Below are 16,652 nucleotides of genomic sequence, written 5' to 3' on the forward strand. Positions count from 1 at the left end.
ACATTCGATAAACACCTCAGGAAACATGTTGGGTCCTTCTAATTGCTTTTAATCCTACTAACAATGTTTTATTTCTGTTTTACAGGACGAGGTAACTGAAGTCAAGATATTAAGTAACTTGCTTAAATTTAAAACAGCCAGTAAGTGACAGGACCTGATTCTAAAATAAATACAAGTGATTCCACAGGCCAGGCCCCATCCTTCAGATTCTGGTGATGGAAATGTTTTTTAATGATATTTTAAGGGATAATACTTACAGGAATGAGCACTGGTGCAGAAGAATATTTATTTTTTGTGAGATTCAATGTTTTGTGAGGTACTTTGGTTGAGGTACCTCTCAACTACAAACTTAACTTTAATAATGTGGAGTGTCTGTTTACAGTGAATACACAAAATATAAGAATTCAAAGGGCAGGAATTTCAATACCAATGTTCTAAACTGGGCACCATGAGAAAAAAAACCAGAATAATAATGTTTAAGGTACTTAAGAATTCCTTAGAAGAAAAGAGTTTCGTAAATAATGTATCAAATACATAATGTTTTATCAAATGATTAAAAATAAATTTAAAAAAATTAAATGCAAGGTATTCATAAATATTAGTCAGATAAAATAATTAGAAAAATAAGCCATAAAATACTAATAATGCTATCAATTATAATAGTTTCACCTACTTTATAAAATGCATTACCAGCAATTACTTATTAAACACCTCTGTACTCAATTTAATTAATTCAAATAAGTTATTCAAGAGACATTTAAATTTATTTTCCTCTAAATATTCTTCAAGTATTATTTCAGAGGACTTTAAAAAATACTTAAAATTTCCCAAACTATCATTTTCCACTTACCAAATTGTAAATTCCTAAAAGTAGTGCTTCAATGCAACCATTACTCTGCCTGTCTCGGCTAACTGTAAGCCGTAAATAAACCCACATCAATTCTGGCAAGAACTGCAGTGTGAACCTCTTAAGTCGAACTTCAGAGCTACGGTAGAGCTCAAACAGCTGGTGGCAGACAGGCTCCAGGAGCTAAGAAGAAAATAAAGAGCATCAGTTATTTCCATTCTTTCGGCTGTAACTGTAATTTTTTTTATTAGGCACATATACTTGTATAATATTTTTAAAATAAATTCTCAACATTAATTTTTGCTTATTCTGAATCAATGCAACCAAAACCTCAATCTCTATTTATACTCAGAGACTACACATTAAACTGACCAATCCAGTAACTGCAAGAAGTACTTTGTGCCCAGATAATAACAACATATCTTTCAATACACTGTACTATTAAACTTATTAGATAATTAGTTCTTTAACCAATGTACTACTTTATATTTAGTGAGTTTCCTTTTCTGTTATTACCAACCCTTACTATCCTCCATTTTTAAAAGTTTCTATTGGAAGAAAATCATTTTAAATAATCTTTTTGGAAATAAACTTTAAATCTCAACTTAAGACTATGATTTAAACAAATTATATACCACTCAGTAGATAAAGGGACTTGGCAATACATAATATTTGGACATCCAAAATGCTAGTTAATATTTTAAATACATACAAGTAAAACAGATTACTTCTATGTTTTAAGACTGACAAATTCTACTAATTATATTTATTGGAAAGATTTTGAAAAGGAGGAAGTATAAGTATACAGAAATAGCTTTTCCAATGTTTAACTGGATAATTTTTCATATGATATCATACAATATGACTTATAAGAAACTTCATAATCTTAAAAACTGAAGAAAATGAGCAGTTTAAACAAATCTCCCCTTTTCCCCTAAACTTGTACTGCTAATTTAGACTGGTTTTGTTAGAATAACTGCAGACTACACAAAACTGGCTATGATTTTAAAATGCAGATAAAACACTGAGAGGAAACTATAAAAAAATTTAACACTAGCTTTGTTTTGTTTTGTTTTTTAAAAATTTTTATTGGAGTATAGTTGATTTACAATGTTGTTTTAGTTTCAGGTGTACAACACAGTGAATCAGTTATACATATACATATATCCACTCTTTTTTAGATTCTTTTCCATATAGGTCATTACAGAGTATTGAGTAGAGTTCCCTGTGCTATTCAGTAGGTTTTTCTTAGTCATCTACTTTATATATAATAGTGTAACACTAGCTTTTAAAAAAAAGGAACGATTCAGTAATTTATATGCTTACTTCTATTATGAATGATTATAATAATATATATACACACTTGTATATCTGCTTGAATGTAGTTATATATGTCTGTAATAATCTAACACTCTAGAAAAAAGTCATTACTTTCAAAATTGTAAATTAAAAGTCAACAAATCCTATGTTGATTGTACAGTTAATATACTTAGATGACTTCACCTTAGCTCTTAACGAACAAATCTAAAGCTAAAAATACACACCTAGTCTAGTAACTACTAAGCTCTTTATATGAAATCACTCTCATAGGATTTAAAATATTAAAAAACGTTCCAACTCTCCCCTTACACTGAAGTCTAGACCAGTCAGACAATTTTCCCAAAGTTACAGAAATTAGTAGCGGAGAAAGACACCAGAATTCAGATCTTCTGACACCAAGTTGATGTTCTCACTATACCGCATTTCTTATACCAGGATGGAAGTGGAGGAGGAGGTGAGCGTTGTTTAATTACAAATAGTGTAGTCCATGTAGTGCCAATAACGAAGTAATAAACTTTTGAAAATGGTCAACTGCTGGCAACTTTGTAAAGTACTGACAACAATATTCAGCTCCTTAGGACAATTAAACATTGTTGCTCTCGTAAATTTATGTATTAAAAATATATGTCCATGTTTCAAATCTACTTTCCTCTTTAGTAAAAGACTCTAAAATTGCCTTCTCTAAATTTCATTGGCCATGGTACAATTACAATTTGTCTATGTCATAAAGACCTTATTTTCCTTCCTCAGCAGCAAGTACATTGGCATGTAGAGACTATATTTTAATAAGCACTGCAAAGAAATACAGAGTTACCAAAATTATTACTCTGCTTTTTTTAAAAGGAGGGAGGAGGAGTGGCTGGCAATGCAGTAAATTTTCATCAACTCCACTGCAAAATAAGACTGTTAAAAACTTGCCAATGTGCTCTGTTAAAATCTTTAATTCTAAGCATATGTTATCATGCCATCATGTTCTCAATTTCTCAGTATCAGAAATGACCTCCCCTAAATGGCGCTATCACCCACAGCAAAAGGTGTTAAAAATCATTATCTTCTCGTTAAATAAAAGCTTAAGAATAATTTACACCGTCTCCAAACTTAGCAAATAGTTTTGACATGATAATTACTAACAGGCATGCCATATGATGAACGCATTGAGAGCAGTTTGGGTGGAATAATGGAGGCTGAACCCAAATATGAGTGGGTTAATGAAAAAATATGAGGTGAGGAAATGGGCACAAGTAGACAGAGACTATGAATAAGCAATACTTTATAAAGTTCATTGGGAAGAAGGACAAAAAAATGGGGTAGATAATAAAATAAGAGGCAAATCAAAGAAGGTTTTTAAAAAAATAGAATATGGTTGTTTATGATATTCCTTTCATCAGAAAGGAAAAAAAAAATCAGTGACAGGGACTTCCCTGGTGGCACAGTGGTAAAGAATCCACCTGCCAATGCAGGGGACATGGGTTTGAGCCCTGGTCCGGGAAGATCCCACGTGCCACAGGGCAGCTAAGTCTGTGCGCCACAACTACTGAGTCTGCACTCTAGATCCTGCGAGCCACAACTACTGAGCCCGCGTGCCACAACTACTGAAGCCCGCATGCCTAGAGCCCATGCTCCGCAACAAGAGAAGCCACCGCAATGGGAAGCCTGTGCACCACAATGAAGAGTAGGCCCTGCTCGCCACAACTAGAGAAAGCCCCTCACGCAGCAATGAAGACCCAACAAAGCCAAAAATAAATAAATAAAATAAATTAATTTTTAAAAAAACCACTGCTGTTTTAAGAAAAAAGAAATCAGTGACAGAGGAAAGGGAGGGGATAACTGCAGTAGCAATCTTTGAGGTAGTTAGAGAAGATGGGATCCAGGCCTAACTGGAAGAGATGGCCTTTGATACAAGCTGAGACACTTCATCCACCCAACAGCAGAAACAGCAGGAGAGTGTGTAGGTAGAGATGCTGGTAGAGTGGTAGATTTGAATGGGAAAATAGAGTTTCCAACTATTTTCTTCTTTTATAATGACACAGAAGGCAAACTGAAAATGAGGAGGAAGGGCAGTAAGTGTGAGGAAAGAGAAGGTATAAAATGAACACTGGGACACTGTACCAATGAAATATTATGTGCTCATTTATGATTTTTAGTCCTGCATTTAAATGGAAAAAGTCAACAAAATTGTGTTTTTTCCAGGTACGTTCAGCCGCTCAGGTACAGGCATGAAGTGGATGGCTGGGTTTTATCCAGTGTTGAGATTTTGCCCAAAGAATATGAACTAAGGGAATGAGAGGCAAAGGAGCTCAGAATGTTTGCAAGGGAATGACTGTAATGATGGATCAAGAAAATTTAGCTAAGAAAAGAGGCAAGTGAGACATTTGAAGGAAGTGAGACATTTGAAGGGAGGCAAAAGGACAATCAAATCATAAAAAAGCAATAGAGTTAATGGTCTCCTTGAAGTGGAAGAACTGCTAGAGTGACTGAGGGATCTGGAAGGAGGGAAAGGAGAAAAATAAAGCAACATGTTGGTCTAGAGATTAAAACTTGAGCTGTAGTACAGGTTGGCCATGATATGTAATATTAAACTTCTTTGGGAATTCCCTGGCGGTCCAGTGGTTAGAACTCAGCGCTTTCACTGCCATGGCCCGGGTTTGATCCCGGGTTGGGGAACTAAGATCTCCCAAGCCGTGCAACGTGGCATGGCCAAAAAACAAAACAAAACAACACAACAAAAAAAGAACTTCTAGGAAATATACTTTCTTAAGAACTTTCATGGTATTTAAGGCAAATTTGTTTCTTATTAAAGAATACATTTATGTTTCAGAATATAACAAAATCAGGACTAAAAGGGTGCTCCTTCTGGAACTGAAGTCCAGAATTGCTTTGAGATTCTACGGAATTTAACAGTCTGTTTTTCTGAAGTATGAATGCATGGTTAGAATCTTATGACCTGACAGGAGAAAGGATGGAAAGACAGACCTGTTCTAGTAACTGGTTGATTATAATGACTGCTGGGTCTTGAGCTTGAGTGTCTCAAGTTGTAATTTTTCTATTTCTAGCCTTGACAAAGTCTCACACATTAGTATTATGAAGTATGACAATATAAAGTGAGTTAATTCTTATAATATCACAGCTTCCACGGCATAAAGGAAAAAAAGGAAGCCAATACATTTTACATACTTGTGAGTCCTAATGAAAATGACAGCATTTTAGAATCTCATTTTGTATTTTACTATTCTTTTTTTTTCCCCCGGTGATTCTTTTTTTTTTTTTTTTTGGCCGCGTGGCTTGCAGGATCTCACTTCCCCAACCAGAGACCGAACCCGTGCCCTTGGCAGTGAAATCGTGGAGTCCCAACCACTGGACCACCAGAGAATTCCATGTATTTCACTATTCTTCTAATCAATATTTATTAAGTGTTCATTATGCACATGATAAAATACTGGATTCTATGGAATCAACAGATATATATGTTAACAGATATAGAATATACGACCACTGCCCATGAAGAGCTTACAATTTAAAGAGAAAGCATAAAACAAATGCATTTTAATAAGCAAAGCTTAATGTTAAGACAGTGCAAAACAAGGGATACATACATTCAATATTCACACAGAATTTTGAAAACTCCTGACCAAGAAGGATATGCTTTTATGTCCATTACCATACCTAAAGTTATAAAACATTCAAAAATACATAGCAAGAGAAAAAGAAGCAAATGAATCCTGCGGTTGCTGCTACAAATAGCAACAGATGCAAGCCCAACTGAGAGCCAATCCAAGTTTAGGAGATAGGAAAGAAAGAGGTCAATAAGCAAGCTTTTAGTGATAGTACAAAAATGAAGATGCACTTTAAGTTAAGCTGCTGGTTAGGAGATGATTACCTGAACTTCTTCAAACTCACTCCAGTACACAGCAGAGGCACTCTTGGAGGCTGTATCTGGGAAGATAAGAAGCTACTTTCCTGTGTGTTCCTTTCATTTCATTTTAAAGCATACATGAATCCAGTGGTGATAAAACTGTATGTCATACTATTGTGTTAATGGAAAGATAATGTGTGTATTTTGCGTAAATTAACACATAGAGTCAATAGCTGCACTTTTTTTCCCTTCTAGCACAGGCTAAATAATAGGAAACTGTTATTCGAAGTTTACTGATCCTGACTAGGCTTTCTCTGATCATTTTCAAGCTAAACTTACAGCAGCATCATTTCATGTTACCAGTTTGACTGAATTCACTAATTAGAGTGATTACACATAGTTCTTTACTGTCAATAAAAGGACTGCAAACAATACTTAAAATTAATAAATCTCAATCAGTATATGGTTAAAATTTGGACTCCAGAAAAGGAAACATTCCAGAACAGGAAACAGAGAAAAGTTTCAAATTAAATAAATAATCTACTGAGATGGTGGTCACTCAAATCAAGAATCAAAACATACTGTCCTCAACAGGAACAAATTTAATCAAAACATTAAAAAATATGGAGAGGGAGGTCATGGGGAAAGCCAAAGCAACTATCAGAATGAAAAATAGCAGAAAGAAAGTTTTCCAGTCCCACTGGAAGGATTTAAAAAAAAGAAGGAAAACTGCAAAACTTACATATATATGTGTTTTAGTGCACATATTTCATTATGTACTACATTAAAATTATTTTTCTTATAAACTCTCCTACCTCATTATTCGAATCTTGAATAACTTTATACAGGGCTGGTACCAGTGTTTTTTTCCGGTGTAACGTTGCTGCATAATTGGTGATCTGAGTGTCAGGTAATGCCTAAAAGAAAACATCAAAGGAAATCAAAAGTGAACTTAATATTTGAGAAGTTAGAAACTTTATTTTATATGAGTTCCTCTTGAAAAGATTTATAATTGAGTCAATTAAGAAAAGTAAAAATAATTAATATAAGAAATAACCATGAGAGTTAATAAAACAAATTACTTAGGATGTTATACAATTCTTCTAACTACTCAACAATGAGAAATGATTAGAAATCACATATTACACCAAGATTTGCTGAAATGAGTCACCTTATAATCTAGTCTAAAAAATTAATGTGCAATATATTCTTTTGTTTTTAATGAGGTGTGCATTTTTTTTAAGTCTTTTTATTGAATTTGGTACAATATTGCTTCAGTTTTGCATTTTGGTTTTTTGGCCGCGAGGCATGTGGGATCTTAGCTCCTCGACCAGGGATCAAACCCACACCCCCTGCATTGGAAGGCGAAGTCTTAACCACTGGACTACCAGGGATGTCCCTGAATGTGGGATATATTTCAATTCTTGTATTTTATGTTCACAAAACACTTATTTCCATAGTGTTTATAAATTATATAGTTTTCAATCAAATTAATGAGTGATTTTTTAATCACAGGAAATAAAAATATAAGGCACAAATCTCATTTCTGTGCCTTATTAAAGCTTGGAGGCTTCCCCTCTTTTATTGAATATATCTTAAAATTTATATACCACCTTATCAATCCATTGATATCAATCCATATCAATTATATTCCAAAGTAGCAAAAACAAGTTTACTAGCTTCACTTTTACATTACCTTCTAGCCATTATTCACATTAGTGCCTTTTTAAAGACAGCTACAGAAACATGTTATTTCATATTTTGCCATTCCTACTTCATAACTTTTGTTTCAGTTTTTCCATGAACTTGTATAACTGAATTACTGATATATAGAATCATATGACACATTCTTATCCTCAATCCAATTTACCTTGAATTCTGATAACCATTCTTCCACAACGCCACGTTCAGATCCCAGCATCTTCTTCTACCTTCTATTCCTCTTTTCTCTCTGAAAGAAAAAGGCACTGAACTTGAGGACAGTGTTACTTACAGAAACTATCAAAGGTAAATGATGTGTGCCTTTCACTAAAGGAGAAACTCATCTAGTGTATATTTTAGATAAGGAGGCTTACTTTTAGACTAGTGTTCAATTAAAACAAAACTGTTTATAAGAAATAGGTTCTATTTTTAATGATACGTTTGAAATCTATTTTCCTAATGCTTTTCTATTTTCCAATTATACTCCAAAGTAGCAAAAACATGTTTACTAAGTAAAATCAAACTGCACATTATCCAAGACAAATGCACAGTCTGTGCCTAGAGCTTTTACCAAATATACAACTGGCACATACAACTGGAAAAAGTTATACATAATAGAACACTGTGACAGATTTTTACAAAGGTAAAAAAATTAGAAATCAAGGGTTATATGTACAGCAAACTGATTATAAACATATATATATATAAAATATTAAATAAGGCCTTTGAAGGAGGTAGATTTATATGTTTTCTAAAATGGAAAAATGGCCAAATAGAAAAAGCAAGTTGTACAACAGTATATAAGCTATAATAATTCCACTAAAAATTATATAAATGTGAAAAAGCTGGGAGGAAAAATATATATACTAAACTATTAAGTGTTGGCCTCTGAGGGAAGGATTACTGAGGATATTCTAATTATGTAACTTTTAATTATAAAAAAATAAAAATTGGTATGTATTATTTTTAAGTGAGACAAACAACAAAATGTTTTTGGTTTTAAATTTAAGGCTCAAAAGGTAACCAAAAGAAAAAAGGAATTTCTTGGGCAGGGAGGGAAATGTCTCCAAAGCAACTGAAATGAAAGTTCCTTTATTAAAGAGACATATTTATGAAAAAGACAGTATGTGTCATATTCCATAATAAATTTCTATCTAAAAAAAAGAAATCAGATTTTCTAAACCCCTGCCATTCCCTAAATATCCATATATAATGCACTATACCAAGTATTATATAAGCAAGGAGTACAAAAAGGAGTAAGAAATGCCCCTTGTTCTCAAGTAGCAAATGCTCTTAAGATGGACTGGTGGATTTATTCAAATAAATTGCAAGAGGAAAAAAGAGACAGCAGATTAAAAGATATGTTAAAAAAAAAATCAAGAACCAAAGTATGAATCTTATTTGGACTCTGATTCAAACAATAAAAAAGAGCATAACACAACTGGAAAAGGTTAAACATGACTTATTGTATGATTTATTACTTAATACTGGATGATACTAAATCAAGGAATTATTATAGGTTACTTTTATATTTGATAATGGTATTATAGTTAGGCTTTTTACTTATTTATTTTTTAAATACAATTTATTTATTATTTTGGCCACACTGTGTGGCACGTGGGATCTTAGTGTCCCAACCAGGAATCGAACTTGTCCCCCACCCTGGCAGTGGAAGCGTAGAATCTTAGCAACTGGACAGCCAGAGAAGTCCCTATAGTTAGGTTTTTTAAAATACTATTTATCTCTTACAAGATTCACACTGAAATATTTACTGGTGAAATGATATCTGGGATTTGCTTTTTAAAAAATATATATATATATTTAAATTTATTTATTTTTGGCTGCATTGGGTCTTCGTTGCTGTACGCAGGCTTTCTCTAGTTGTGGAGAGCGGGGGCTACTCTTTGTTGTGGTGCTCGGGTTTCTCGTTGCGGTGCTTTCTTTTGCTGCGAAGCACGGGCTCTAGAGCGCAGGCTCAGTAGTTGTGGCGCACGGGCTTAGTTGCTCCGAGGCATGTGGGATCTTCCTGGACAAGGGCTCAAACCCGTGTCCCCTGCATTGGCAGGCGGATTCCTAACCACTGCGCCACCAGGGAAGCCCTGGGATTTGCTTTAAAATAATCGGGATGAGGGTAGACAAAGGAGGAGAGTGCATTGGGTATAGATAAAATATGACTGGCCGTAAGGTGATAACCACCGAAGCTAACTGGTATACAAGTTTCATTACACTACTCTCTCTACTTTGTTATAGGTTTGAAGTGTTCCATAATGAACTTCAAGGGGGGAAAAAAAAGGATCGATGAACTAACTCTACATACAAATCATAATATACATGATATGAAACAACGGTTCTTAACCTTTTTGGGGGAGGGCAAAAGCACAAAGTCACAGACCCCCTTTGATAGCTGAGCAAAACTATGTACTGATCCCTACTTCAGAAAAAGATAAATATGATGCCTGCATGTACATGATTTTACAAATAATTTCAAGAAGTTCACTGATTTACTAAAGCCCATTAATAGATATGGACTCCCAAGTTATAAACTCGTGAAGAAATGAGACTCTTAAAAACAACTTTATGAAACAGAGAACAACTACACTTCCTAAGATAATGTCCTTCAAAGAAGTCATTTTGTAAGGTTCCTATATTTACTACAATGATTGTTCAAATCACTGTCAGAATTTTCTTTTTTTCTTTCAAGTACCAATTAGTTAAGTGGTACTAAATACTCTGTATAACCTAGTACTTCACCTAAAAATATACTCCATGACATAATTATGATTACTGTGTATCTTACTCTATGCAAATTACACCTCTTTAAAAAAAATTTAACTATAAAAAATAAAATAACAAGACTAGATCCATCATACATTATAACTTTCAGTTATAAATAATGGGCTAAATATCCTAAGGCAGTTGCCCCTGGAAGCTTCTCAGGAAGAACTCAAGGAGGCAACTGACCAAAAAGCAAAGGAAGGATTCAGTCAGAAATTCATCAATCCATTCCATAAATATTTTTTTCTTTCTTTCTTTCCTTCCTTCCTTTCTCTCTCTCTCTCTCTCTCTTTCTCTTTCTCTCTTTCATTTATTCATTATTATTTTTGGCTGTGTCGAATCCTAGTTGTGGCACGCGGGCTCTCTAGTTGTCCCGCAGCATGTGGGATCTTAGTTCCCTGACCAAGGATCGAACCCACATCCCCTGCGTTGGAAGGCAGATTTTTAACCAGACCACCAGGGAAGTCCCCCGTAAGTATTTCTTAAGCGAAAACTATATACCTGCCATTATGCTAGGAGCTGGAAATACAATGGTAAACAGAATCAGATGTAGACTCACTCTAATGGGGCACTTACCTAGTGGAGGAGGCTAAACACATTTTTGCAAAGAGATAAGGAGTAAGAAGGAAAGGTACACGAAAGCGTAAAACAAAGGAACCTAGTGCTGATGAAGGTTTCTCTGAGGTAGCACTTAAACTGAGATATCAAAGATCAGTAGGAGTCAAGGGGAATAGTGAAGGAACATTCTAGAAAGAGGGAACAGCATATAAAAAGGTTCTGTGGCAAGAAAATAACATAGGAAGATGTAGAATCTGAAAGAATATCCAAGTGGTTAGGAGCACAGAGAGCAAGGGGCAAAGTTGAGGGCAGAGAGAGAGAGGAATGGGCTGATGTTAAAATAAACACGACCTTCTAGTCTACATTAAGTATGGAAAGTGACTGAGGATAAGATTAAAGGTTTGAAAGGCTTACCTGGCTATGATGTAGAGAACACTCTTTCAAAGCTAGCTACAAAATTCCCATTAGCAAGAAGACTAGGGGCTTCCCTGGTGGTGCAGTGGTTGGGAGTCCGCCTGCTAATGCAGGGGACACAGGTTTGAGCCCTGGTCCGGGAGGATCCCACATGCCGCGGAGCAGCTAAGCCTGTGCACCACAACTACTAAGCCTGCTTTCTAGAGCCCGTGAGCCACAACTACTGAGCCCATGTACCACAACTACTGAAGCCCACGCACCTAGAGCCCGTGCTCCGCAACAAGAGAAGCCACTGCAGTGAGAAGTCCATGCTCTGCAACCAAGAATAGCCCCCGCTCGCCACAACTAGAGAAAGCCCGCGCACAGCAACAAAGACCCAATGCAACCAAAAATAAATTTAAAAAGAAAAAAAAAAGAATTAGGTGAAGAATACAAACAGGAAATTCAAAAAAGAAAAAGAAAAAAAGAAGACTAAAAATATTCCAGGCTTGCTATATAGCACTTGCTCTGAGAGTTCCTGCTAAGTCAAGTCTCTGGAAGTTAAAAAAAAAAACAACCCTAAATAGCTACTGATAATAAAAATGGTTTTTATTTACAAAGTACCTGAAAAATAAAGTAGGTTCCATTTTTATTAAGCTTCAAATAAAGTATAAAAAGTTAAAGCAATGCCTACATTATTTTCTCTGGAAATAATTTTTTTAGGGATAAATTCTAACATCTAAATCTCCCTTTAATATTTCCCTTTTATCCCAAGTCTCTTATGAAAGTATAAACAAGAGGGGCTGTTTTGTTGATATTACTTACAACATCTCCTTCTACCACCTCATTATCACTAATGAGTTCAGCAGGCCACAAGATTGCAGAAGAATAGACTGAATTTTATGTCCTCTTTGAGAAGTACTCCAGAAAAGGAGGTAAATACTTTCAATAAATATACTACCATGGAAAGAAGAAAACCACAATTTCATTCTAGTGGTGACAGAAAGGACTTACCTTCCAAAATAAACAAAATAGGAACTTTAAAAAAACCCACAAAACTCCTGTATTTCCACTGCTGAATTTTAATAATGATTGATTTTTGCTTTCTATTTACTGGAAACTTAAAAAGCTATTCTTCCTCCGTACCCCAACTATTACCTCTAATTTTACAAATATCCTTAGCTATAAATATGAATAGTTGATATTCAATTATTAAATAATTTTAAAAGTTATTATAAATAGTATGTGTCTATTAAAAAAAGGAACTTAACCTAACTACCTCCCCCACCCACAAAGATAAACAGAGTTAACCATTTGGTATGTATTTTTCTTCACATGTATGTTTACATATATGCATGTATATATATGTGTGTGTATACAGTTTAAATATAGTTGTGTTCATTGTACATAGTATTCTATAATTGCTTTTTCAATTGTCAAAAATATATGAAAGACCTATAGTTCAAGCTCATTCTTTTTAATGGGTGTAATTAATTATAAGTATAATCCCATAACTTGTTTAATTATTTACTAATAAACAAATCTGTTTTCAACTTCCTTATATTACAAAAAAATGCTGCAATACACATCCTTGTACATACTTATGTATTTGTATTGTTATCTTCTGTAGTATAAATTCTAAAACTTGAATTTTTAAGGTCACAGAATATAAATATTATTAATAGCATATGCAAATACAAATAAATTCTCAAAACCATAATCCATCATACAATTTTAAAGAGCATATGATTGTTACATATACAAAATAATTTCTTCCTGCTCTATTTATAAAGTTAATACCTTAGCACTGAAATCTAAAAAAATCTATATATAAATACCTCAGTTTTTCTACATTTGTTAATATGATGTATATGACTTTTAAAACTAGGACAACAAAAATCGGTATCAGAACATTTGAGTGAGTACCAGTTACCAAAACATTAAAAATTTAATACACAGAATGCTGTAATGTATTTGAAAGAGACATGGCAAAAAAGACACCACAATATATTTTCCTGTATTTTAAAAATCACTCTGCTTGTTTAGTAAAGGCTTGAATCTTCTAAAGTTAAAAACCACATCTATAGTTTACTCTTTAAACAACATGAAAGTTATTTTAGAATGCAATTTGAGATTAAGATGTAACAATGTTTTCTCCCAATAAAAACTGTTTTCTCAGTTGTTCTAATACCTTGTTTGCATGTCCATTTTTTTCTAACTTGAAACGCTATTTTTATCGTATACTAAAAGTCCCACGTATATTTGGAACTATTTCTGAGCTACTTTTCCCATTAATTTTGTACCAGGACTATAATATTTAAATTACTGTGGCTTTATAATGCACTTTATAATAGTACAAGTCCCATAATCATTCTTTTTCCTAAAAATGTATTTTATTATTGCCTGCTTATTCTTCCAGTTGAATATTAGACTTCTAATGATAAGTTTCTTTCCCATACTCCATCCTTATTAGAATTAAATTTACAAATTAATTTCAAGTGACATCTTCACATAATTGAGTCATCCAATACAGAAGCATGGCACTGCTCTTTATTAAAAATCTTCTTTTAGGAATTCCCTGGTGGTCCAGTGGTTAAGACTGCACGCTCCCAATGCAGGGAGCCCGGGTTTGATTCCTGGTCAGAGAACTAGATCCCACATGCCTCAACTAAAAGATCCTGCGTGTCGCAATGAAGACCTGGCGCAGCCAAATAAATAATTTTTTAAATAAAAATCTTTTATATGTCTGTATAAATTTTGTGTTTTCTTCATATAGATCAACATATCAAATTAAGTTGATTCCTAAGTATAATCTTCTGTGGACAACTGGTTCCAGACCCATTGCAGATACCAAAATTCAACAATACTCAAGTCCCAGAGCTGGCCCTCCCTATCAGCAGATTCAACCAACCATGCATTGTGTAACACTGCATGTGTTGATATTTATTGAAAAGAAATCTGAGTATAAATGGATCTGCACAGTTCAAACCAGTGTTGTTCAAGGGTTAAAAGTTTATATTTTCCTGCTGCGACTGTGATTCTTTTTCATTATTTCCAATTAGCTGTTGTTACACACATAAAAATAAACACTTTCTTAAAAAATCAAAATGAACAAGTTTTTAGATAAATATTTAAAATACTGAAAATGGTTAAAATTAAGATTTCTATGTTTTAGGAAAAATCTATAAATAAGTTATCTTTTTACTAACTACAATGGATTACAAGATTTTTTAAATGTTGATCACGTTATAGAAAGGGATAAGAAAAAGCAAGTACAATTAATCAAAAAAGTTTTTCAAATTCTTTACAAAAAACTTCAGCACAGCTCTTAAAATAAAAAAGAAAACCAAACATTATTTTTTGAAAGAAACACAAAATTTTAAAATGTGATATATACTGCGTCAGAATCCCTATCTGATATAGGGCCCGGAATATATATTTTGAAAAAGTTTCCCAAGTAATCCTGATGACCACCCTTCAGTTAAAAAAAGAAAAAAAGTATCACATCCAGGTTAAATTTCTTATTTTAAATTCCTGTATGAACTCTCCTATAACCACAAATTTGGCACATCAAATCACTTTAGTTTTTAACAATACCATTTTTTAAACGACTGCAAGTTAATTAACTTTAGATAGAAGAACATAGTGGTGTTAATAATAATTATAACCAAAACACTAACATATATCCCCAATTTTATGATACTAATTTTAAGAGAGTAATTTATTAACAAATTTAAGTAGGAAGTAAGACACAATCCTTTATTAAAATGAAACAAAATGTTTAAAGGATAAGAGCATAAGCATATCCTTATAATCACATATGACTTTTAAAAATTATTCTTGGGCTTCCCTGGTGGCACAGTGGTTAAGAATCCGCCTGCCAATGAAGGGGACACGGGTTCGAGCCCTGGTCCGGGAATATCCCACATGCTAAGGAGCAACTAAGCCCGTGCACCACAACTACTGAGCCTGCATGCCACAACTACTGAGCCCACATGCCACAACTACTGTAGCCTGCGCGCCTAGAGCCCGTGCTCCACAACAAGAGAAGCCACTGCAATGAGAAGTCCGAGCACAGCAATGGAGAGTAGCCCCCGCTCCCCGTAACTAGAGAAAGCCTGTGCGCAGCAAAGAAGACCCAAAGCGGCCAGAAATAAATAAATAAATTTTTTTTTTTTAAATAAATAAAATAAAATCTATGGTTGAAAAATGTAACGTGGTCCCTTTCTTATAGCTCATACTTCTCCCCCACCACAGCTTCCTATGTTCTGGCCATATTCTCATTTCAGTTTCTCTAGAGCTTCATGCACACCTTCACCCCAGGGATTCTGCCTGGACTGTTCCAGCCTGGAATGCTGTTCTACAATCGCTATTTAAATAACTGGCTCCTTCCAATCCTGTTAACCTCAGCAGGCCTTTCTTGACCACTTTATCTAAATAGAAGCCCTTTCTCCAGTATTTTCCATGCCAACAAATATGGTTCATTTCCTTCCTAGGGCTTTGGATTTTATACCTTGTATATTAAACCTTATTACTTATTGTTTATCTTTCCCATCAGGTCACAAATTCCATGAGAACAGGGTCCTTTTCTGTTCTGCTAGCATTTGAGGGCTCGCTATGGACTCAATGCTAACAAGTATATTATGGTATCTAGACATATGACAGGTACTCAATGTATATTTGTTGAATCAATGAACCTCATAGCTTATATGACCTTGGACAAACCGCTTAAACCCTTTGGGCTTCAGGTAACTACAATGATAAATTACTTTCTAAATCTAAAATCCTATAAATATATTTTAGTACCTTCATTTGGAAAACAGAACAGTACTAGTCACAGAGAAATTTTTTAAATATATGTTTTCTAACTAGGATCAGCATCTTTTAGTATTTAGAGGTAGCTATGAACACAGTTATAAACATACTGCAAGCTCTCTTTTTATTTAAACAGACAATATGGAATTCTGAAAATCATTTCTTCTACTGTGTTACACCCATCCCATCATCTGATGTATAAAAGCTATATTTATTTATTTTATTTATTTATTTTAACATCTTTATTGGAGTATAATTGTTTTACAATGGTGTGTTAGTTTCTGCTTTATAACAAAGTGAATCAGCTATACATATACATATATCCCCATATCTCCTCCCACTGACGTCTCCCTCCCACCCTCCCTATCCCACCCCTCTAGGTGGTCATAA

At 34.0% G+C, this 16,652-nt stretch overlaps 1 protein-coding gene across 6 annotated transcripts in view; it reads right to left on the bottom strand.

Moving 5' to 3' along the window:
* The window catches only part of HYCC2 (hyccin PI4KA lipid kinase complex subunit 2), a 74,096-nt gene that overhangs the window by 41,582 nt on the left and 15,862 nt on the right, over nucleotides 1–16,652 (bottom strand). For 5 of the 6 annotated variants that reach the window (XM_007108145.4, XM_007108147.4, XM_007108146.4 and 2 more), the window contains 3 exons: nucleotides 7,891–7,971; nucleotides 6,836–6,937; nucleotides 851–1,030 (listed from right to left, as the gene is read on the bottom strand). In XM_007108145.4, the coding sequence (XP_007108207.1) occupies nucleotides 851–1,030; nucleotides 6,836–6,937; nucleotides 7,891–7,941 (333 nt within the window). In that variant the 5' untranslated portion in view covers nucleotides 7,942–7,971. Of the gene's footprint in view, nucleotides 1–850; nucleotides 1,031–6,044; nucleotides 6,101–6,835; nucleotides 6,938–7,890; nucleotides 7,972–16,652 lie in introns of those variants that run through there. The other variant, XM_007108149.4, reaches the window with a different exon arrangement.

This window comes from Physeter macrocephalus, chromosome 2 (assembly GCF_002837175.3).
Source record: "Physeter macrocephalus isolate SW-GA chromosome 2, ASM283717v5, whole genome shotgun sequence".
NCBI classification, from domain to species: domain Eukaryota; kingdom Metazoa; phylum Chordata; class Mammalia; order Artiodactyla; family Physeteridae; genus Physeter; species Physeter macrocephalus.